The following is a 25,425-nucleotide window of genomic DNA, read 5'->3' on the forward strand; positions in this document are numbered from 1 at the left end:
AGATAAACTCTATTTCCTGTTCAGGGCTGATGGTGGCTTCTGGAGAAGAAAGGTTTGAAGAAGGGTCTCGACCCGAAACATTACCCATTCCTTCTCTCCAGAGATGCTGCCTGTCCTGCTGAGTTACTCCAGCATGTTGTGTCTCTCTCTGGATTTAACTCTTCATGTCAGAGGTTACTGCCAGTTTTGCACAATACTGGCTCTGCTTTATCACAGCTGCAGAACCAAGTTAATTTGTCTAAAATATGGTTATAGCACGTCAGGAAAATATGTACTATACCTAACACATAGGGAAACTATGGTCCCCAGCTTCTTGGTAAATTATATGCAGGACAATAATATAGTGAGGCATACAACATTTATTTGGTCTGGACTTCAGATACCTGTTTACAATAACAAGTTACAAAGCTTATATTAGTTAGATTACATTTATAACAGCATGCAAACCAGTTGCAGTTTAAACATAATTACAAAGGAAATCAGTTAATATTCCAATTCACAATCAAATATTTTGCAGAAAATATTTCAAACTGCGATAAAAAGTTAAAAATAGCACAAATCTTAAAATTTATTTTAAGTTGTCACAGATTTAATTAAAAGTATTTAAGAGCATCATGAAGATAACCTGATTATTGTCAGCATGTGAACTTTTGGTAGAGTTCATCCGAATTCAGGATATAACTATTATAACGGTATCATAATGAACAGAAACCACCAAATTACATACATTATTTACATTTGATGTAATGCATCTCTGTAGTGAAACTTGACTAATCATCATCCTGTAGTTATCACAAATATCTGGCTAGATAGAAGGTAAATAAAACATCATTTAATTGCTAAAATTATTCTATTGCAGCTCCTAACTTTGTATTGAGAACATATAAAATGTAATGAATGCCTACAAATAATATATACCACTTATTCCGTGTTATTGCTTATTCCCAGAGAGCAGAAATTGACCCCAATGTGTTAGCAATAAGGATATTAAGTGAGGGAGATGTTCAAATCTGTTTAAAGTATCATTTTGCTTCACGTTTTTGCTTGAACTTCTCAGATTTTCAGCAAATATGGAAGCAAATGTTTTTTTTAAATACATTCAGGTAACGTCACATTTTTGTAAATGAAAGCAAATACATTTTTTTCCTACGTTCCCATATAAAGTTGTCAGTTTTAGAGGAAGCTTTTATGGTTGTTGAGTGCATGATACTTGTTTTACTTATTTGTATGGTATGGTGGTAATGGCAGGGAAGATGTTGTTTAGGGGTGCTAAGATTCTTATTCTTCTGGAAACATATATTCAATTTGACTGCTGGCAAAGTCGAACCTCTGACTTTGGGCCATGAGTTGGATTCGCATTTACCAACAGACAACCATTTTAGCAAAAGGATACATATCCCTGCAAAAATGTAATGGATATACTTAAGAACGTCACTATTAGGCAATAAGAACGTTTGCATCATGCAGCAACATTGTCACATGGTTAAAATACAGGGGCGGCCCATATTCTAATCTGTATTTTATATAATGTATATCCACTGAATTATTAACGAGCACCCCATTGAGAAAAAAAAAATACATTTTTCCTTTTGGGCGAGTCCTGCCCACCGCTGAACAGTATTATGTAGGAAGAATTACTCAGTAGCACAGATGTCAAAGCTGTGAAGCACTATCATAGACCTTGGCACATTTTCATGCTGCTTTAACATTTATTTCCCTATAAGCGCGGTGATTAAACATGGGGTATCTTTCGCAGGAGCAAGTCGCAAGCAATCCAACACTTTGAAACCACACATTTTCCGATTTTAACACCATTTATATAAACAAAAAACAAATAATGCATTAAAAGTGGATGGAAATTAAAACTAATTAAAATAACTTAATGTTTAAGGCAGTAAACATTTTGATAAAAATTGTTTATGGATTTACATGATAGGTATAAAATCCCACACTGTAGTCAATTTACAGAACAGAATAAGCCAGTAAAGATGCAACTTTAAATGGTATATGAATATTTTGCATGAGAGTATACATTCAATGGTGCCCAGTATGACTGTGATGTACCTGTGGTGGAAAGTCACAACACTGAATAAAGATTGGGCTGCAGCCCATTTATTATTATTTTAACTGAGAATCTGTCCAGCACCTACCAAGCTTGCCTATAGTGACCAACTTATTTTGATGCAGCAGCCCAAAGCCAACCTCAGAAATGGCAATCAGGAATTGCTATTCTGGCATCAAAGCAACAATGTTTTTTTTTTATATATAAGGACATTCAGTGATCAGTTAAGAACCCGATATGGATCAGGCAAGGCTCCTGTGTTGCTCCATTGTACTGACGCCACTGAGGCCCAAAATAGACATTCGACATCTTAATTGCACAACACCTATATTATGTGTACTGTACGTAGTCACAGGCCATCGATTGAATGTAAGTAGTACAAGATTTTTGTTTTTCACCCAGTTGATAGTTGCAGTTTGGAATGCCACTATCTGAGAGGAATGTCACTATCTGAGAGGGCAGTAGAGGCAGGGACTATCATAATAATTAAGAAGTATCAAGGAGAGCATTTAAATTGCTATGGCATAGAAAGCTAAGGACCAGTGCTGGTAATGGGATTAGCATAGATGAGCACCTGATGGTCTGAAGAAGGGTCTCTACCCAAAACGTCCCCTATTCCTTTTCTCCACAGAAGCTGCCTGACCCGCTGAGTTACTCCAGCAATTTGTGTCTATCACCTGACGGTCAACATGGACTGAGTGGGCTGAAGGGCCAGTTTCTAGATTGTAGCAATCAACAAAACCATCTGACTTTTAACAGCCAAACCAAAATGACATTTGATCACTGCCATGACGTTTACTGTGTACAATACATTTCAACAATGACTATTTAAAGTTGTTGCTGGCAACTAGTTGCATGTGATCAAGAGTTCACATGTCAGTGATGGTGACTATCTCAGTTTAATTGAATCTGTTTCATAGTTTTGACATTAAATTCTGCTGATAAAATGCATACATTTTGTGATACACGGTTATATAATTAACATACAATAAGTTTAACAAAATAAAGTGCTTTGTTTTATGTTGAGCCTGGTGGTCCTGGAGGGCCCACTTTTCCCATCTCCCCCTTAAATCCCAGGGGACCTGGAAATCCAGAATCTCCTTTCGTTCCTGTTTGCCCTTTGGAACCAAGTGGTCCTGGTTTCCCTTGTGGTCCTCTGTTTCCTTTAGGACCAGTTTGACCCTGCACACCAGGCCTCCCTGCGTTCCCTTTATTTCCTTTGGGACCATGTTCTCCCACTGCACCTCTTGGACCTTTCTCTCCACGATCACCAGGGAATCCATTCAAACCTCGTGCACCTTGTTTTCCCATGGGTCCCATGTCACCCATTTCACCCTTTGGTCCTATTAATCCAACGTTTCCTTTTACCCCTGATTCTCCACTGTTTCCCTTTTGTCCAGGAGGTCCGGGCAAACCTATCGTAAAAAATACACAACAAATATCCATAAATAAAATTTGGTAGCATTGATCATAAAGTTTATTTAACATTCCTTTCACTACCACACACACCATTCAGTGTTACCCCACAAATAGAAGATTAGGTAGATTAGATCGGAAGAGGTTGTTGAGGCAGGGACTATGGCAAGAAACCATTAGACAGGCACATGGATAGGACAGGTTTAGTGGGATATGGGCTGAACGTATGCAGGTGTGACTAGTGTAGTTGGGGCATGTTGGTTGGTGTGGACAATTTGAGTCAACGGGCCTGTTTCCTGACTCTGACTCCATGAGATAATTGTTCTGGTGTGATGACATTCATTGATGTGGAGCTGTTGGCTGTGGCACCAGAACTCTGCACTCTTCTCTAGATAGTGGGTTGCTTCGTATGTAAATAAACAAGAGATTTTCCTGGATCAAAAAGACAAAACCATGAACAAAGCCACAACTCTTCGATGCAGTGGTGATAACCTAAATAAAGTGCTTTGTGAAACGGAAATTCAATCCATAAGCTCACTTTTTGCATTATATGTTTTTCAACTTTTGAGCAGTCAAGCCAACACGGTGGCATAGTGGTAGAGCTGCTGCCTCACAACACCAGAGATTCAGTTTTGATCCTGATCTCAGGTGTTGTCTGTGTGGAGTTTGCATATTCTCTCCCTGACCATTTGGAATTACTCTGGGGGTTTCCTCCCACATCCCATGTGCAGGTTTGTAGGTCAACTGGTTGTTGTAAACAGCCATACTGCATAGGGAGTGGATGAGAAAGTGGGATAACATAACTAGTGTGAATGGGCAATCAATGGTCAGCATGGTCATGGTGGGCCGAAGGGCCTGTTTCTGTGCCGTATCTCTACAATTAGGTTCTTACAGGAAAAAAACTATTATAGGTATTCCTCAATCTGCAAACATTATTGACTCTTTGAGGTATGTGTCTTCAACTTATCAAACTATTCTTCATTCTGACAAATGGAGCTCCATGTTCTGTGCAGAGAAATACACTGTACCAACATTTCCATTTTGTTCAGCCCTTTCAATTTATGAAATGTTGCTGAATAAAATGTTTTCCAGGAACAATTCACTTTTTGTAAATTGAGGAATGGTCGTACTGTGGAACAAAGAGGAGAGGAGTGTTGCACTAACCCATGTTAGATCCCATTGTCATTGTGACTGCTGCTCATTCTGTCCATGTTACCTTCTTCCCATCAACTCCTCTGATCAGCCAGTATCCCAGCAAGCTGACTTTTGTCTCTTTCTATTTTCCTCCATCTGCCCATTATTCCCTCTGTGCATTTGCCTCTTAGCAGTGAGAATATGGGACCGCATGCACAGGAAATCACAATGAATGTGCTTGTACTGTTATTTTAAAGGTCTTAAAACTATTTTGGAAGCATAAGCCTGATACGGCATGAAAGGCTGTCAAAGATTGTTATGAGTTTGAACTCTACCAAGTCTCCTCTCAACCTTCTCTGCTCCAAGTACAACGGGTTATTGTAAATGGCCCCTAGTGCATAGGGAGGCACTTTCCCCCAGATTTTCATGCAATAAAGACCACACATCCCTGGGACAATTCCAGTTTTCTGCTTCCTCTCCAAGACATTTACGGCCTTTCTAAAGTCTGGTGCCCAGAGGTAGACCCAATACACCAATGATGGCCAAACCACTACATTAGTGAAGTTGAATATCGCTTCTTGCTCTTGTACTATATGCATATAATTGAAGCTTTCTTAGTTTGTCTTGCCAGTTTCAAAGATCTGTCCCCATTCACCGCCTACTTCCTCCCCACCCCTGCTGTTCTAGAACTCTGTTTCTGTGCCCTCTTTGAAATTGCACCCTTTACATTCTTTTGGTTTTTGCTTGTTCTCTCTATCAAAATGTGCCAAGTTCCAGTTCACAGCTTCATACTTCATCTGCCACGTATCCACGTGCACAATCTGTCCAGATTCACTCGAAATCTGTTATCCTCCTCACTGTTTCCGCCACTTCCAGGTTTTATATCATCCGCAGATTTTGAAACCTTTCACAGTTCACTCAAGCCCAAGTCACGAATAACTGCAATCACATTCTGGTCAAATAACAGTCTTTAAATGGTAAGCTTCAATAGACAAGTTTCAGTCTGGTGTTGGGCAGTTAAGCTAAAGAAAAAACCAGATTTTTTTTTAAATATACAAGCAGCCCCCACATTATGACAGGGTTCCATTCCTAAACCAGACTAATAGTAAGTTGGACATGAAGAACAGAAACAATGCGTGGAAGAGGCTCACAGAAACTGCTGTTACTGGAGAGCAAGCAGGCACTGGAGCAAGCGGGTACTGGAGCAAGCGGGTACTGGAGCAAGGTACAGGAGGAGCAAGCAGGTACAGGAGCAAGCAGGTACTGGAGCAAGCAGGTACAGGAGCAAGCAGGTACTGGAGCAAGCAGGTACTGGAGCAAGCAGGTACTGGAGGAGCAAGCAGGTACAGGTACAGGAGCAAGCAGGTACAGGAGCAAGCAGGTACAGGAGCAAGCAGGTACAGGAGCAAGCAGGTACAGGAGCAAGCAGGTACAGGAGCAAGCAGGTACAGGAGCAAGCAGGTACAGGAGCAAGCAGGTACAGGAGGAGCAAGCAGGTACTGGAGCAAGCAGGTACAAGGAGCAAGCAGGTACTGGAGCAAGCAGGTACTGGAGCAAGCAGGTACTGGAGCAAGCAGGTACTGGAGCAAGCAGGCACTGGAGCAAGCAGGTACCATCCTCACTGACTTAATGTGTGAGTCTGCTCAACAATCCCAGCTTTCTCAGCTTGACACAGCCCCTGGTATTTAAAGTTCAGAAGGGGGTGGGAGAGGATGGTAGGGTGAGAGGGCCCTTGTAAATGCCCCATTCACACCCAGCAGATGTCTGCAGTCCTGAGATAGCCACTAAATCCATCCCCATCCATCCTGCTGATCTCCAAACCACTGGTTCATACAGTGAATGGGGTACACAACATAGAACACAGAACAGTACAGGAACAGACCCAACGGCTCACAGTGACGTTTCGGGTCGCGACGCAGTCTGAAGAAGGGTCTAGACCCGAAACGTCACCTATTCCTTCGCTCCACAGATGCTGCCGCACCCGCTGAGTTTCTCCAGCATTTTTGTCTACCTTCGATTTTTCCAGCATCTGCAGTTCTTCCTTAAATATTTTGTCTACTCCACTGCAAAATCACTTCAAGGCATGCCTACTTTGAAGAAGTTCTCCTCCTCTCTCTGAAGACAGTTTAACAACCTCAAGCAATCTGAAGAAGGGTCTCGATCCGAAACGTCATCTATTCCTTCGCTCCATAGATGCTGCCTCACCCGCTGAGTTTCTCCAGCATTGTCTATCTTTGTGTGCCAAAAAATATACCTCCTCATAAATTTAATCTCATCTATGTCCTAAAAGGACAATCCCTTATTTTTAAGCAATGGTTTGATGTTCTAGATTCTTTCACAAAAGGAAACTTCCTCTTCAATGCCGTCCTATTAAAATCCTACAGGATTTATTTCAAACCATTCCCCTCTGACTTTTCTAAACACCCGCAGATACGACCCAAAGATCATATGACACAGGAGCAGAATTTGACAATTTGGACATTCGGCCCATCGAGTCTGCTCCATCATTCGATCATGGCTGATCTATTTTTTCCTCTCAACCCCATTCTCCTATCTTCTCCCCATAACCGTGGACACCCTTACTAATCAATAACCTATCAATCTCTGCTTTAAAAATCATCAGTGTCTTGCCTCCACTGCTGTCTGTGGCAATTAATTCCACAGATTCACCACCTTCTGCGAAATAAATTCATCCTCATCTCCATTCTAAAGGTAAGCCCTTTCATTCTGAGGCAGTGCCCTCTGGTACTAGATTATCTCATTATTTGAAACATCGGCTCCACATCCACACTATCTAGGCCTTTCATTATTCAGCAGGTTTCAATGGAGTTCCCCCTTATCCTTCTCAACTCCAGCTAGTGCAGGCCAGAGACTACAAATACTCCTCGTATGTTAACCCAGTTATCCCCATGATCATTCTTGTAAAACTCCTTTGGATACTCTCCAAAGCCAGCACATCCTTCCTCAGATATGGGGCCCAAAGCTGCTCACAATATTCCAAATGTGATCTCATCAGCCCCTGATAAAGCCTCAGCATTACATCTTACTTTTATACTCTAGTCCCCTCAGAATTAATGCCAGCAATGCATTTGGCTTCCTTATTGCTGACTTAACCTGCAACTTAACTTTTAGCAAAACTTGCACCAGCACTCCCAAGTCCCTTTGCATCTCAGTTTCTAAATCTTCTCCCCATTTAGAAAATAGTCTACACTTGTATTCCTTCTCCCAAAGTACAAAGTTCATATCCATATAACCCTTCATTATCACCTCATTCACTGCCAACAATGGGCCATTGTGGGCTCTACCTTTCCTTAGTCATTAGTGCCGGCTCTGATTTGTTCTGAACCTATTCATACCTCCACTTTCCCTGCCCCATGACTCTCATTCGGAAGAAGGGTTTTGACCTGAAAAGTTACCTATTCCTTTTCACAAGAAATGCTGCCTGACCCTTTGAGTTACTCCAGCATTTTGTGTCTATCTTCGATGTAAACTATCATCTGCAGTTCCTTCCTACACATGCATGACTGTACACTTTGCTCTGCTGTATTCAATTTGCCACATAATTGCCTTCTGTCCAAACCTGTCCAAATTCTTCTGCTTCCTCAACAATACATGCCCCTCCACCTATCTTGATTTCATCTACAAACTTGGCCACAAAGTCATCAATTCCCTCATCCAGATCATTAACATACAATGTGAAAAGTAGCAACCCACCCCTGTGGAACACTACTAGTCACCAGCAGGCAACCAGAAAAGACTCCCTTTATTCACTCTTTGCCTTCTGTCAGGCAACCAAACTACTATCCACGCCTCTAATGCCATGGGCTCCTATCTTGTTTAGCAGCCTCAAGTGCAACACCTTATCAAAGACCTTCTGAAAATTCAAGTAAACAACTTCCACTAACTCTCCTTTGTCCTTCGTTATCTCCTCATAAATCTCCAACAGATATGTCGGGCAAGATATCACCTGAACAAAACCATGCTAACTTTGGCCTATTTTATCATGTGCTTAAAAATACCCAGAATCCTCATCCTAATAATACTTAAAATTCTTAAAAGTCAGACTAACTTGCCAATAGTTTCTTTGCTCCCTTCTTACACAGTGGAGTTACATTGGCGATTTTCCAGTCCTCCAGTACCATTCCCGACTCTAGTGATTCTTGAAAGATCACTACTAATGCCTCCACAATCTCAACAGCTACCTTTCAGAACACTGGGGTGCAGTCCATCTGGCCCAGGTGACCTATCCACCTTCAGATCTTTCAACTCCCAAGCACCTTTTCCACAGTACTAACTACACCCCTCAGTAGTTATGAACTATAATTGAGATTAAGGTTTTACATGATTTATGCGAGAGCACACAAGGCTGGACTGCAAAACCATTACAATATGGGATAGGTGAGTTCAAATACTATTCAGTTGCACACCCAATCCTTCCACCATTCATCCATTTTACTGTTGCACCGACATCCATAACTGGAAATAAACTACAGAAACTGCATGTTTCTGTCTATAAAACAAAAAGTAAAAGATGTTCACCTCTCAAAATTGTGAAGTTTTTAATTGCTTCTCCATGTTGCAAATTAATAATTTTCATTTCTTCCATAACGACGCCAAGTTTGTTAATTTCTTTATTAAGTGTTGAGCTTAAGAGATTATAGCGTTGTCTTAACATATCAGTGGTGCCCTGAATAATGGCCAGGGAAATGTTGAGGTGGTAAAGTTCTTCAGAATGGGTTCCGAGCACACTGGAACAAGATGTCCTTACATCGCCGATGTATTTGATCATACTGTGCACATGGTTATTCGTGGCATTGATGTTGGCCAGTATGGTATTAATTTCAGTTTCATGAGAAACCATTCGCCCCATAACGGTTTCGAACCTCTCTGCTGTTCTATTTTCATAATATTTTGCATGGTAGATAATGTCCTGAATATTTTCTTCATGGTCGTCAAGGTAGGTGGATATATTGTCGAACTGCTCGTGCACGGACAGTAGTTGCAGGCTTAAGTCGTGCATGAACTCAGAATTCTGAGAGATTGTTTGGAGCGTGGTGGCCAGAGTCTTCTGAACACTTTTCACCATGTCATTCATCTTGCTCACTGCAGCCCGTAGGACTCCAAACACTTTTGTAGAGTTCTGCCAGTCTGTCACTATCTTCCGTAGTGTTATGGTTTCCTCATCCGTTTTTCTTTGAATCTCTTCAAGCCATAGTGAATTATGGTTAGTGGTGATGTTCACATGTTGTACTCCAATACTTATTTCATACTGATCCTGGGACAGCCTCCTCATAAACCCATCGAGTTCCTTTACAAGTGTTTGCAAGCCATTTACTTTCATTGAAAATCGTTCCATCGTTCGGTTAATCTGCGCAATAGACGTTGTATAATAGGTAACCTCCTTACTGATTCTGCGGTTGTCCAACGATAATGTTTGATGATTTTGAACGGTCTCATCCAGCACTGGCTCTTGTGCCAGAAGTAATTGCTGTATCTGTTCAAACTCTTTCTGCAGGTCAACAATCTCTTGAGCAAAGTGAGAAACTTCATGGCACGAAGAACAATTTTGGCTGATAGATTTTTGATCTAAGAACGAGAGGGAGTGATTTTTTAAATAAGTTATTTTGTTTTACAAATTTCTCAGCTTTTGTTGCACTCTCTCAATTTGACCTTCCACTTCTTTGAATACTTGTAATTCGTTGCCCAGATGCAATCAATAACTAACAAATATATACAGGAATTTTGATGGTTATGTAACTAGGGTGACACAGTGGCTCAGCAGTTAGTGTTGTTGCCTCACAGGCTCCAGAAACCAGGCTTTAATTCTGACCTCTGGTGCTGTTTGTGTGGTGTTTGCACATTCTATTTGTGGTTGGGTGGATTTACTTTGGGTGCCCCAGTTTCCTCCCACATCTCCAAACTATGTTGGTTGATTAATTGGCTGCTGTAAATTACTCCAGGTGGAGATACGTGGAAAAAATAATTAACGGAAAGTCGATAGGCTAGTGGGTCTTTGAGGGGGAATGGGTCTGATGGAATTGCTCTGCTGGGAACTGGTATGGTTCAAATAGGCTGAAGTGACTTGTGAGATGCCCTGATAAATAATCCATACAAAAATAAACTTTGTGAAATACCTTCTACTTTCAGTCATCTGAAAGGTTGGTGGCATTTACAAAAATAAAGATCACTGTGAAGTAAACCACACTGCCAAATTAAAATTAGGGACACATTTGGCATTGAGCAAGTCAAACACATTCATTTTCAGTCTGAAGAAGGGTCTCGACCCGAAACGTTGCCTATTCCTTCTCTCCATAGATGCTGCCTCACCCGCTGAGTTTCTCCAGCATTTTTGGCTACCATCATTTTGAAGTGCCAGTCCATTGCTCCCTGAAAGTGGCAACACAGCTAGATTGGGCATTAAAGCATGCTTGCCTTCATCAGTTGGGATGTTGAATCTAAAAGTCGGGAAGTCATGTTGCAGCCATAAGAAAAACATTGATGATGCCACATTTGGGGTATAGTGGCCTTACTAAATAGTGCAGTTTTAGTCACCACATTACTGAAATGATGTGGAGGCTTTAGAAAGGGTGCAGAAGAGATTCACCAGGATGTTGCCTGGTTTGGAGAATATTAACTATAATGAGAGGTTGGACAAACTTGGACAGCTTTCCGGGGGTTTTGGACGCCAAGGGTCCTGATGGAAATATATAATTATGAGATGGATAGATAGGTCGATAGTCAGAGGTATTGTGGAATTGTCAAATATTAGAGGGCATAGCTCTAATGTGAGAGGGGGAAAGTCTAAAGGAGATTTACGGGTGTTTTTAGGTGCTGGAACCCACTGTCAGAGGAAGCATTTAGACAGACACATGAATGGACAAAGAATGTTAAGGAATGTGTTTAACATTTGATGAGCCTGGGCCAGTACCTGCTGGAGTTTAGAAGAATGAGGGGGGGGGGGGGACCTCATTGAAACGTACCGAATAGTGAAATACTTGGATAGAATGGATGTGGAGAGGATGTTTCTACTAATGAGAGAGTCTAGGGCTAGAGATCATAGCCTCAGTATTATAGTACATTATTTTAGGAAGGAGATGAGGTGAAATTTAAATAAAGGGTGGTACATTTGTAGTATTCTTTGCCACAAAAAGCTATGGAGGCGAAGTCAATGGATATTTTTTAAGACAGAGATAGATTGATTCTTGATTAGTATGGGTGTCAGACATTATGTGGAGAAGGCAGGAGAATGGGGTGAGGAGGGAGAGATAAATCAGACATGATTGAATGGTGTAGACGTGATGGGCGGAATGGCCTCATTCTCCTGCTATCACATGACTTTATGACCTTATGAATGGGGGTTTATTAACCACATATAGCAGATGTGCAGTTTAAATGTGAATCATAGTTTGCGAAGGGAATGTGGCTGAAGGGCCTGTCCTCAGCTGTACTCCTCTATGTGATCTATTTGCCACAATACCACTTCTTTGCAAGTACAGTTTTGCACGATTAATTATTTCATAGACAAATACACGTTAATTATATTCTCTCTTGAGACAAACATTCAAAGGCTCAGTCATAGGCCATTTCTCCCAGTTATACAGAGGCTGTTCACCTGAGGAAAATGGCCTTCACTACATTCTCAGGGTAACTGGAGACAGACAATAGAAATACCATCTGCTCCGTGTGGGACAGCTTAGGATTCCGGTGGCAGCATATATGAATGAGGAAGCCCTGAATTCCTGACAGTTGCTCGCCAGAACTTTCCCGACAGCATATTAACATTAGACTCCACATGATGTGCTAACTTCCTGAAGCTCAGCCATCCTTGTGCTGTGGAATATGTCTACTGGACCTTTGCCAGGTTAGACTCGCCAGAGATTTAGCTTCTCGGTTCTTTTCAATGGAGTGGAATGGTTGCAATGAAGAGTCGAGTTTCAGAAAAAAATGTTTGTTACAACTTAATTTATTCAAGCATAATTGATTGTTGTTGTGAATTGTTCTCGAAACCAGAGGGCACAGCTATTGAGTAACGGTTGAGGCATTAGAAGGGAAATTAACATTTTTTTCACCAGAGGATGGATGTTGTCTCGATCTATTTAACTGAAAGGGCGGGTCCATCAGGCAGACACCCACATCATATTGAAACAGTACTTGGATATGCGTCTGAAGAACTATGACCTGCAGGGCCACTTTGAGGGGGAATGGATCGAGAGATACAAGTGGGATTAGATTGGGGGATTCCTTTACCACTAGCACAAACATGATAAACTAAATGACCTCCATTGTATTGTAAGTTTTAAAATCATTGTAGTATTATGTGCCTCCTTTTTATAACTGCAATAATCTTATTTTATTCAGCACATGTGATCAACTTTTGATTGTTTTTGATTGTGAATGTTCACAAATGATCAAACTCTTTGACAAATCTAAGATAAAGAAAGGACACAGAGTGCTGGGATAACTCAGCGGGTGTGGCAGCTGGAAGACATAGAAAGGTGAGGTTTCTGGTTAGGACCTTCCTTTAGACTAATTTGAAGAAAGGTGTGAAGGACGTTCCAGACCCAAAACATTGCCTTTCGAGATCTTCCAGGGATACTGCCTGACCCACGAGGTTACTCCAACACTTTTCTGTATTTCTTTTGTAAACCAACATCTACAGTTATTTGTGTCTGAAAGTAGAAGGTCTGAAGAAGGGTCTCAGCCTGAAACTGAAATGCTGCCTGTCCCGCTAAGTTACTCCAGCATTTTGTGTCTATCTTAAGTCTAAGCACCAGTTGGAAATATGAGTTAGCCAGCTATCAAACATTTATGGGCAATGCTTGATCCTTCTGATGTCTCTTACAGCTGGCAGAGCTTTAAGCTAGAGCCCACTTTCTCAATTAGGTTTCTCTGAAAGATCTGCTTCAGATCATTGTGAAAATGATGGATATCGGAAGAATCCATCATTTGAATCCATCAATGACTCGCCATTGGCAGGAAATTCTAGCTCAATCAATACTATACTTACCACACACTCGCATCACAAAACCCAGGCAACAAATAATAGATGTAGAAACAAAAAACTGCAGATGCTGGTTAATACCACATGCGCTCAATCTGCCAAGGCCAACTGGCTCTCCCTGTGGCTAACCATTCTAACACCCCTTCCCATTCTCACTCTGGCCATTCTGCCCTAGGCCTCCTCCATTACCAAAGTGAAGGCACATGCAAACGGGAGGAACAGCACCTCCTATTCCTTTTGGGTAGCTCAGAACCCAACGATATGAGCGTCAAATTCATCAATATCAGGTAACCCCCACACCCCCACACCCAACTTTCCTCTCACCCTTGGCTTCAAAATCTGCAACTCTTCAAATTTCTCACACTTATTGTTCTTATCTCTGGCCTTTGTTCCAACTATTTGCCTGTCAAACAAAATCCTTTCTGTTATCGGCCTGCCATTCTTCATCCTGCCTCTCCCCTTTTCCAGCGTTCTTCTCTCCACCACACCCACCCCCTCCCCCCCCCACACTCCCCACTATAATCAGTCTGAAGAAGGGTCTCAACCTGAAATGTCACCTATCCATGTACTCCAGAAATGGTACCTGATCTGCTGAGTTACTCTCAGACCCCTATTCCAGCCCCCACACCAGATCCCATCTGCCCACCACCCCTCTCTCTAGTTCTACATTTCCTTCCTCACCTCATTTTCTGTAGCCCTTTGACTTCTCCAATTATCACCGCCATCCTTTGTGAATATCTATATCTCTCCTTCCCCCAGCAGTCATTTACCGATGAAGCGCCTCCTTACCTGGATCCACGTATCACTTGCCATGTCTTGCCCCACCTCTTCCCCTCATCTCTTTTCACCAGCTATCTCACTTCCACTCCAGTTACGAAGATTGGTCCTTGCAGATGAATCTGAAACTTCATCCGAACATTTCCTTCCTCAGATACTGCCTAACCCACTGAGTTCTTCCAGAACTTTGATCCATGTACAAATTGATTTTAGCTGGTGTATAATATGGCATCAACCATGGAATCACTTTGCATTTTGGTGCTGTTGACGTGCATTTTATGGATTGCATTGTTGCAAAACAAACAGATTACTGATGCAGTATATATTGCCTCAAATGGTGTTTGCATGGTTTATGGTTTTACCTCATGGCAGTTCTGAAAAAAGCTGTGGTGTCTCTAATGTGCAGAAAAGAAGGAGCTGAACACAATGGTCTTCAACTACATTAAAGTTGGTTAATTATTGTTTAAGATAAATTTTAGTGGCTATTTTGATGACATGTTTATACATTGGGTGCTGTGATTAATACCTTTAAAATCTTTGGCTAACTGGCAGCGGGACTGATATGTAATAATCCAGGAGCTATCCTGTAGCCAGTCATCAGACGGCACTAACTCAATGGGCCGAATGGCCTCCTCCTGCACCTATTTTCTATTTGCCTTGCATGACCTCAAACTGAGACAATGATAACTCTACTAGACCCACAGATTTCCTTAGCCCACTAAGACATTTTATGCCACACTAAGAATTAATAATTAATTTTTTATTTATCTTGTTTTCCTGTAAGCAAAGAGAATGCTATTGGACTGCAAGGTTATTCCACAGCTATTCACAGATAGAGACATAGAAACATAGAGAATGGGTGCAGGAGTAGGTCATTCGACCCCTCGAGCCAGCTCCACCATTCAATATGATCATTGCTGATCATCCAAAATCAGTACCCTATTCCTGCTTTCACCCCATATCCCTTGATTCCGTTAGCCCTAAGAGCTAAATCTAACTCTCTCTTGAATACTCTCTCTGCTGGAATCTTGAGCAAAACACAGTCATGGAGGGACCCGGCAGGTCACGCAGCATCTGTGGAGGGAATGGATAGGTGATTTTGGATCGGGACCTTTCTTCAGACTTTGTGTTTTATTCCTACATCTCATCAATCAGGTGCAATCACCTTTAAATATTTTTAACTTAAGGATGAACAATTTAGCTCTTTGTTTCATTATTGAAATGTTACAGTTCTACAACAAGATGGATTCATTGACATATGTGCTGCAATGTTACTCACCGAGCTCTTTAATATTCATCTGCACAGAGTTAATCTTTGTATCGTAAAATGACTGGGCCATGTTGATATCTTCAGTTATGGAGTCAACCTTTCTGAAGACTGCAATATACAAACAAGAGGTTACTCGCCCAAATGTCACACACAGCAAACAAATGTGTCTTTAATGGATGATAATGCCCCGTGATCAATTCAATTTATGGCTGAATCATATCATTGACATTTTAGATCAACTTCCTGGCAGCTGAAGGCGTCATGAACAGCAGTGCCAAGGTGAACCAGTCATAATATTCAAAACTGAATTCATTCTCCCATCCATAGAGGCCCAGGCTGTGAAAGGTGAGAAGGGAGAAAATAAGCCTATGAGATTCGGAATAATAAATGGAATGAAGATTATCTGGTTATTTTGTTGCTGAGTAGACTGATTAAAGGATTTTCATATTTAAGTAGTTATTAATATTTAAAATGGGAACAAGTAACTGCCCACTATGCCCAAAGAATAATGACAAATTTCAAAATTCAGCTCATTAGTTCTTGGCACATTTAAAAGGGTTATATTGTTATAGAATTTACAACTCATTAATTGTGACAAATGGGAGCTGAATTAGCAAAGCATTTAGCCTCCATCTGTCACTTAAGACATTACGATTTTACAAAATCCCTTCTCACTCTCGAGCATTTTCTTTTAAATAAAAAAATTAACTTGGGCAGTCATGGTGGCACAGTGGTAGAGTCGCTGCCTTACAACGAATGCAGTTCCGGAGACCCGGGTTTGATCCCGATTACGGGTGCTGTCTGTACGGAGTTTGTACGCTCTCCCCGTGACTTGCGTGGGTATTCTCTGACATCTTTGGTTTCCTCCCACACTCCAAAGACGTACAGGTTTGTAGGTTAATTGGCTCAGTAAATGTAAAAATTGACCCTGTTGATACTGTTAATGTGTGGGGATCGCTGGTCGGCTTGGACCCGGTGGTCCGAAGGACCTGTTTCCGTGCTGTATCTCTAAACTAAATTTATAATTTAAAAAATGGGCACAGTAACAAATAGTACACACCTCTGAATATGTTCTTAAGTGTCAGTCTATACATGCAGTGTTGTTGGTTTTATATATCGCACTATTGCCATTCATGCGGCCTCCAAGGTGATAACCACCTTCTGTGTTTTGGGAGGTATTTCTGCTGGCCTCAGCATGTTAATGTCCAGCAGCAGAAAGACCCTGGACCGAGGTCCTTCCCCATCGCACCTTTGCATTGTCATTGCGCGAGGATTTGAGTTTAGGAGAAAGGAGGTCCTACTGCAGTTGGTCAGGGCCCTGGTGAGACCACACCTGGAGTATTGTGTGTAATTTTGGTCTCTCCTAATTTGAGGAAGGACATTCTTGCTATTGAGGGAATACAGCGTAGGTCCACCAGGTTAATTCCTGGGATGGCGAGACTGACCTATGATGAAAGAATGGAGCGGCTGGGCTTGTACACTCTGGAATTTAGAAGAATGAGAGAGGATCATTGAAATATATAAGATGATTAAGGGTTTGGACACGCTAGAGGCAGGGAACATGTTCCCGATGTTGGGGGAGTCCAGAACCAGGGGCCACAGTGTAAGAATAAGGGGCAAGCCATTTAGAACGGAGATGAGGAAACACTTTTTCACACAGAGAGTTGTGAGTGTGGAATTCTCTGCATCAGAGGGCGGTGGAGGCCGGTTCTCTGGATACTTTCAAGAGAGCTAGATAGGGCTCTTAAAGATACTGGAATCAGGAGATATGGGGAGTGGGAGTGAATGGCGGTGCTGGTTTGAAGGGCCGAATGGCCTACTTCTGTGCCTATTGTCTATTTTTGTCCCGCATTATGACATTGATTGCACTATGACATAGTGTTTCACTATTCATGCAAATGGATTGATCTATTAGATGGATTAAAAAAGGATGAATTGGGTCCAAATAACAGATCCACCTTACCTACAGATGCCAACACAGCAACAGCTATGATGAGACAACTAAAAAATATGTACAGCACTTTCACAGCCACACTTATTGACCATGGAGCGTGGCATCTGCAGCAGCCGGGTCTTGCGGTCCTCTCTGCTTCATTAGCAAACAGATTTACATCTATAAGTTAAGTAAGAAGATTACCAAGTATTATTAAAATTACATAATTTGCACTTATTGCATGCACTTCCTGTAAATTGTAGCATTAGAGTCACAGAGTTATTTAGCAAAGAAACATGCCCTTTGGCCCAACCCATCCATGCCGACCAGGACGGCCCAAATTACAACTCTCTACTTGTTCAAACTTGAATGACCCTTCTGTTGCAACTATTTTAATGCACGTTGGAGAAACTTTATCTGAAATTACACTTGCCAAGACCTTTTGTATTCTTGCAAAATCAGTTGAGGTCTCTAATGACCAACCAATAATATGGATTACGTTCCATCCAGTCCTGGCTTCAAGGATCTCATTAGAACAAGATTATTTACACGTTCACATAGAATTAGGCCATTTGGCCCATAGAGTCTCCTCTGCCATTCAATCATGGCTGATCTCTGTCACCTAATCCCATTTTCCTGTCTTCTCCTCATAACTCTTGACACCTATTCTAGTCAAGAATTTGTCTATCTCTGCCTTAAAAATATCCACAGACTTGGCCTCCACAGCCCTCTATGGCAATGAGTTCCACAGATTAACTACCATCTGACTAATGAAGTTCCTCCTCACCTCCATTCTAAAAGAGCACCTTTTAATTCTGAGGCTATGACCTCTGGTCCTAGACTCTCCCAACAGTGGAAACATCCTTTCCAATCCACTCTATCTATGCATTTCATTATTCTGTTAGTTTCAATGAGATCCCTCCTCAACCTTCTAAACTACAGTGAGTATAGGTCCAGTGCTGTCAAACGCTCATCATTTGCCAACACACTCATTCCTGGAATCATTCTTGTAAACCTCCTCTGGACCATCCACATAGCCAGCACATCCTTCCTCAGATATGGGGCCCAGATTTACTTCAAATGCAGCCTGACCAGAGCCTTATAGAGCCTCAGCATTGCATTTCTAACATTCCCTCTACATTCCCGACTTTTGGGAAGTCCTGGTCCATTACAATTGGCCCATGGAAGAAAACTACTCCAGCTCATGCATGCAATACATGAGATGCCGTTTCCACTTAAATCCTCCATAAAAACAAATTGTGCTAAATCATGAGCTGTAAACCTCAAAGATGGAAGAAAAGAATTACCATCATAGCCAATCAATGTGGCCACAGTAGATTATTGGGCTCACAGGCGTAGCACCAACTGCCTGGCACCTACACCAACCATAGTTAGACTGAAGATGTTTCTTTCCATTTTGCTTTGGGTGGGAGATTTTGTGCTTCTAGTCCTCTCCCTGTCATGCAATGATATTAAGATTCAGAAAGCCTTGTCGCTGGGCAGGGCTCAACTATGAAGGGTCCATCTAGCTCTCTTCTACCTGGATGACTCCGATCTTATCAAAAGTCAGTTGATCATGAATTCTGGCCAATTGAGAACACTTTTTTTACTAACACTAAGACATCACAATCCTAATGAGAAAAATTACTTCTTTACAATTTATGGGAACTCCATTCACCTGAAGTCATTACAGATAGCCTTGAATCAGCCTGCGAGTCACATATTGGCCTGACAGGATTTGTGTATGATCAAGTGACCCACGTGAGTACAGACGCATGCACGGTCTCCATCAGTTCTGTCTGATAAATATATTGCTGCAGCTTTCAACCTCTTATATGTGTGAGCAAGCTTTTTCTTATTTAACAAGTATCAAGAGCAAAGACAGAAACCGTCTCCATTCAGTTGAAGATGAAATCCGTGCGTTTATCTAAGGTTCTACCCCGAATTAAGTATTTGTGTACGAAATGACAAGTACAGGTTTCACAATAGAGAAGCATATTTCATTATCTAAATTGTTTCAAAAATAACATTGCCTTAACCCATATATTTGTTCATATGACATATCGCCTTGATGTATCTTATGCCTTTTCAACATTGTCAATAAACAATTAAGTTATTGTAGTAGACTAAAATGCTGGAGAAACTCAGCGTGTGAGGCAGCATCTATGGAGAGAAGGAATAGGCAACGTTTTGGGTCAAGACCCTTCATCAGACCCTTATAGTGGTAGTTATTATCTGCTTTAATCTGTTTATATGTGTTATTTATGATGTTGGTTGTTTATGTATATTTTTTGTGTTCACAGGTATGGTCGATTTTTTTGTGTGAATGAAAACCTCCTTAAGAGGTCTCTTTACAAGCAGTTTGATTTCAGTTTTTTTTTTGCATTTCCAATAAACGAGAAAAACGTAAGTTATTTTTTGCTTAAACCAGTTATCAGAAAAATATATTATGTTTGCCTCATGAACTTGAATTTTATGAAAGAGAAAGAAAGTGATTAATTAAGATATATAATTATTTTTATGTAGGGGCTCCCTGAGACATGAAAATGATTTCAAGGGTTCCGCAAGGGTAAAAAGGTTGAGAAACGCTGCTCTGGATCATTAATACAAGCCCATGCTGCCTCTTCACTTGATTACTCAGACTGTTGTGAGATTAAATTTACAAGCACTTGTATCAAGTCATGGTTGATTCCATTTCCCTTTACTCAAGGAAGTGGAATTTATTTTTCATATATTTTTCCTCACACACATCAGCAACAAATACACTACCAAACAAGAAGTCCAAATATTGCTTTACAAAATATTTATCTTCTTGTGCGTGCCAATCGTACCTCATCAGTGATCACACTACGATTGAAGAAAGTAAGCTGAAATAGCGCATTGTACTGAGGTAGAACATTTTGACTTTCTTTTTTAAATTCCCCATATATTTTTCTATATGCATTGGGAGAGTACATTAAAAAGGGAATATTACTCTTAAGGTTTTGCTTTGAACCATGCTAAAGAAAACAATTTTGTCTTAGACGCACAGGCAGCTACGATCACAAGATCAGCAAAACCAAGTGTTTACATTCTTGTTAAAATGAATCTAGGAATCAATTTATTCCTGAGTATAATATTCAGGTATCTCCACAAAGCAGTTTTACTTTCAGGATCTGACATCTACTATTGAATAAAGCAATGATGAACATTGATATAATTTTTACACCACTTTTTAATGTTTTCTACCAAACAAGGATCTTTAGAAAATAACTTTTGCAGTTAGGCATAAACTTTAGTATTAGGTTATTTCAGCCAATTTACTGTTGATTTTGGAACTATGAGCCGACTACTGCTATTTACGCCTTCCCTTGGTCTCACGAGAGACTAAGAGCTCTTTAACAGCAGCTCTAAAAATACATCTCTCATCAAATTTTTGTCAAAATAAGCTTTGTGATTGTATTAAACTATTTTTGACCACAAGGAGCAGATATAACTATTATATTCATTCTGACTGACATTCAGTTTCCGTGTAATTGCAGATGAATAAAGTGTGACGAAGAAGATTGAGGAAAAGAAAGTTCTTTACGGGCATTTGAGCCAAATAAAATTGCAAACTCTGAGAGAAAACAAAATTGCAATTGTTGTTGTATACGAGTACAAAATATTTTTTGGTCAGTTCATGATCTATGACTAACTAGTGATCTGAAGCACAACTGTTCCAGCATAGAATGTGTAACTTTGGTCATACAAGACAAGATGGTAGAATTAAAATAATGAGTCCAGAAATTAGACATACATTTTCTTGTGCGTGGTCTGGTAAAAGAGTATAATCTGGCCCTGAATGTATAATCAGGAAGGAAGTTTTAATTCAGGCTCTCTAAATCAAATAGATGTTATGGGGGAGAACAGGATAGTTGGTGGGGAAGGGAGGATAAGATGACAAGACTTTCTTGATGAACTCTGCACGGTTGCTACCAGGCACACCCAGCATACACCAACTAAAAATGCTCAGAAATGCTTTGTGTAGGAAGGAATTGCAGATGTTGGTTTGCACAGTAGATAGACTCAAAATGCTGGAGTAATTCAGCAGGACAGGCAGCATCTCTCGAGAGAAGGAATGGGTAACGTTTCGGGTCGAGAACCTTCTTCAGACAGTCAGGGCAGAGGGAGATATGGAGACATGGAAGGGTAAGGTGTGAAGACGTGAGATCAAAGGGGATGAAGTTCTAAGTAAAACGTAGAATGGATCATTATTAGCTGAGGGAAAGGTGACAACGAGGCATAAATTCAGTAAAAATTTAATCAGAGAGGAATGAAACTAGTCGGAGAACTAGGAAGGGCGAGGGATGGAGAAAGAGGGAAAGCGAGGGCTACTCGAAGTTAGATAAGTCAATATTCATACCGCTGGGATGTATAAATATGAGGTGCTGTTCTTCCAATTTGTGTTGGGCCTCACTTTGACAGTAGATGAGGCCCAGGACAGAAAGTGGCAGTGGAGGAGGCTCAGGCCAAAAGGAAAGTCCAGCATTTTGTGTCTACCTTCTCAGAAATGCTTTGTTTAGCAATATTTAAAATGTTGAATTTGTTGAAGGGACAACAAAATCTCTCCTTCACTATTTGTTCCATGGTGTCCTCCAGCCAAACAGGACTTCTAACATCTCCACAGGTAGAAGACTTGACAGCATGTTGGCTGCCCATAGCATGACAGTGGTGCTGAAGATAGTGCAGCAGTTTCATAGTTCCAGCAACAGCAAAAAACCCACTCAAAGAACTCAGCTGGTTGAACAGCATCAGGGAAGTCATTGTCAATGTTTCATGTCAAGACCTTGCATCAGGACAGGTCCTGACTAATTTCTGACCTTGTTTTGATCTTAGAAGGTCTGAAGCGTAACAACTGCCGAATGAGAGGCACACATAGGGAAGATAGTCAGAACCTTTCTCCCCAGGGTGGAAATCCTCAACACTAGAGTGCACAGCAATAAAGTGAGAGTGGGGACGTTTAATGGAGACTTTACACTGAGAATGGTGGGGGCATGGAACACATTGCCATGGGTGGTGGTGAAGGCAGATGTAATAGTGGCATTTAAGAAGCTTTTGGATAGGCACATGGAAGTGCAGGGAATAGAGGGATATGGATCATGTACAGGCAGATGAGATCAGTTTAACTTGGCACATCACGTTTGGCACAAACATTGTGGACCATATTTGTTCCTGTGGTTCAATATGGTTCCTGTGCTGTACTGTTCTATGTTCTAAAATAAAGTCTTGATGTAGAGTCTCAACCTAAATGTTGACAGTTCCTTTATCTCCACAGGTGCTTTTATACTGTTGAGTTCCTCCAGCAGTTTGTTTGTTACCTCCAGATTCCACCATCTGCTGTCTCTTGTGTCTCCAGTTCACAGTTCCAGCCACCTGAGTTTGATTCTCCAGTACTGTCTGTGTGGATGTTGCACATTCTCCCTGACTCCCATAGGTGTTCTCCAGAAATGTGTTTCCTTCCACATCTCAAAGGCATGCTAATTGTCAGGTCCATTGGCAACAGTAAACTCACCACAATGCAGGTGGATGATAGGAGAACCAAGGATGTCAATGCGCATAGGTTCCAGGGAAATAGGTGGTAGAATAAGATTAGTATAATTGCTCTGAGAGCTGGCATAGACTTGATGGGCTCAATGCCCTCCTGCTATATGGTAAAGAAATATTAAATAATATGAGATGACTCTGCCCCAAGGGTCAGGGAAAGCACCAGATGGAGTTACGCCCAGATACACTCGTCCACTTAAGAGGACGTGCAGAATGTTTTGATTTAGTCCCACCACCCAGCGAACCTATAATATGATATTAACATTGGCTTCATAGGATTAAGCTGTAATGTGAGGAGGATACAAACCACTTTGTTCACATCTGAAGGAATGCATCTCTTCTTCTTCTGCAGAGAAGTCGTCGTCTGAAACACAAATACAATACTCAATTTTAATGGAATTGTTCTGAATGATTATTGTTATGGATAGGACATGTTTGGAGGGATATGGAGCAAACGCGGGCAGGTGGGACTAGTGTAGCTGGGACACGTGGGCAAGTTGGTCCGAAGGGCCTGTTTCCACAGTGTATTACTCTATGACTCTATCTATGATTCTATGACTATCACCACTGAAACCATTATCTAAAATTACATTAACATACTCAGAGGAATGGATCACAGTGAAGACAACGTATTTAAAATGGGAAGAGAGGGAATAAGGAAGGAATCCTTCCTAACTGGTGGACCCTGGCCTCGGTACCACTAACAGCATCTTCAAAACTCCAAAGCCACACATCACGCATCTACCATTTCATCACCTTACTGGACACAAATGTTAAGTTTAGTTTATAGATACAGCGCGGAAACAGGCCCGTCGGCCCACCGAGTCCGCGCCTACCAGCGTTCCCCGCACACTAACACTATCCTACACACAATAGGGATCATTTACAATTTTACCAAAGCCAATTAACCTACAAACCTGTACATCCTTGCAGTGTGGGAGGAAACCGGAGCACTTGTGGAAAACCCACACTGTCACGGGGAGAAAGTACAACTCAGCACAGGCAGAACCTGTGGTCAGGATCAAACCAAGGTCTCTCGAGCTTTATGGCAGCAACTCTACCACCCCGCCACCGTCCGCCACTGTATTCTGGGTTATTTAACAAACAGCTGAAGTCTTTGTGTGAATTGCAGGGCTCTTCAAACAACGAATAAAGGTGACCAATTGAATTATTTTTGATACCAACTGAGCTAGAAGCGATTACCACAATATTAGAAAGTCTTTATACTCTAGAGAAATTATACATTCATTGCATGTTTGCTATGGAAAAAAAGAGCAGAATAGTAATAAGCGACTAAATTATTAGGCAAAAATCATTTATACTGTATTATTCCAATTGGATATCTGGTGCAATTGAATAACAATAAATTATATATTTTAATCTGAGGTCAGTGTAAATACTCATTACAGCAATTGGGTAAAAAAAAAGCAAAGGCACTGGAAATACTCGGCAGGTCAAGCAGCATAGGTGGAAAGAAAAACAAAGTTAATGTTTAACGTCAGTTATGATGTTGGAAAATTTCACTTTCTATTTGGAAGAATTTGTTTCCATTTGGGAGATAATAGGATTTAGTGGGATACTGATGTGCTATTTTCAGGAGAGTTAAACAGGGAACATAGAGGAAGGTTGCAAGAGCATTTGAAACACATTGGTATTTCATGTAGGCAGTATACAGAGTCAAGCATAGTTGGTCTGAATCAGTTAATGTTTCATGAGGCCGGGTCTAAGCAGAAAAGCAGTGATATGTATGCCAACTATAAGAAAACACACACATCCAAATTGCACTATCATGGACAACTATACCACATTTTTTCAGTCAAATAGAGTTCAGTGTATTAAGGCATCATCATTCGCATGTGAATCCCAAGGCAGAAAATGCTTTGCACCAAGTACAGTTTGACTATGTTATTCAAAGCCGAGCAACAAAATGCAAACAACCCAGGTCATTACAGTCAGATAGAGTGATACATTTTACTATAATATTACCTTTATACAAAATCTATAGATCCTCTCCTGCCGGCACTGTGCACATTGCCAAGCAACAACAGAGCAGGACTCGAATGGCGCATAACTAGAATGAATCATCAGGTTCATTTCTTTGCAGAGTTCAGCACAGAAACATGCCTTAGGGCCCAAATTGTCCATATTGACCAAGGCATTGATCCAAGCTAATCCCATTTGTTAGCACCTTGCCCAAATCCCTATAAAACTTTCCTATCCCTATACCTGTCCAAATATCTTTTAAATATTGTAATTGTATCTGCTTC

General features: G+C 41.1%; 1 protein-coding gene across 1 annotated transcript in view; it reads right to left on the reverse strand.

Moving 5' to 3' along the window:
- Positions 1–341: 341 nt before the first annotated feature.
- Positions 342–25,425, reverse strand: part of scara3 (scavenger receptor class A, member 3) — a 51,654-nt gene continuing 26,570 nt past the window's right edge. The window contains exons 3-7 of the mRNA XM_055635817.1: positions 23,466–23,522; positions 17,624–17,773; positions 15,670–15,768; positions 9,152–10,198; positions 342–3,477 (exon numbers count right to left, since the gene is read on the reverse strand). Coding sequence (XP_055491792.1) covers positions 3,080–3,477; positions 9,152–10,198; positions 15,670–15,768; positions 17,624–17,773; positions 23,466–23,522 — 1,751 coding nt within the window. The 3' untranslated portion in view covers positions 342–3,079. The remainder of the gene's footprint in view (positions 3,478–9,151; positions 10,199–15,669; positions 15,769–17,623; positions 17,774–23,465; positions 23,523–25,425) is intronic.

Source organism: Leucoraja erinacea, chromosome 5, assembly GCF_028641065.1.
Source record: "Leucoraja erinacea ecotype New England chromosome 5, Leri_hhj_1, whole genome shotgun sequence".
Lineage (NCBI taxonomy): Eukaryota > Metazoa > Chordata > Chondrichthyes > Rajiformes > Rajidae > Leucoraja > Leucoraja erinaceus.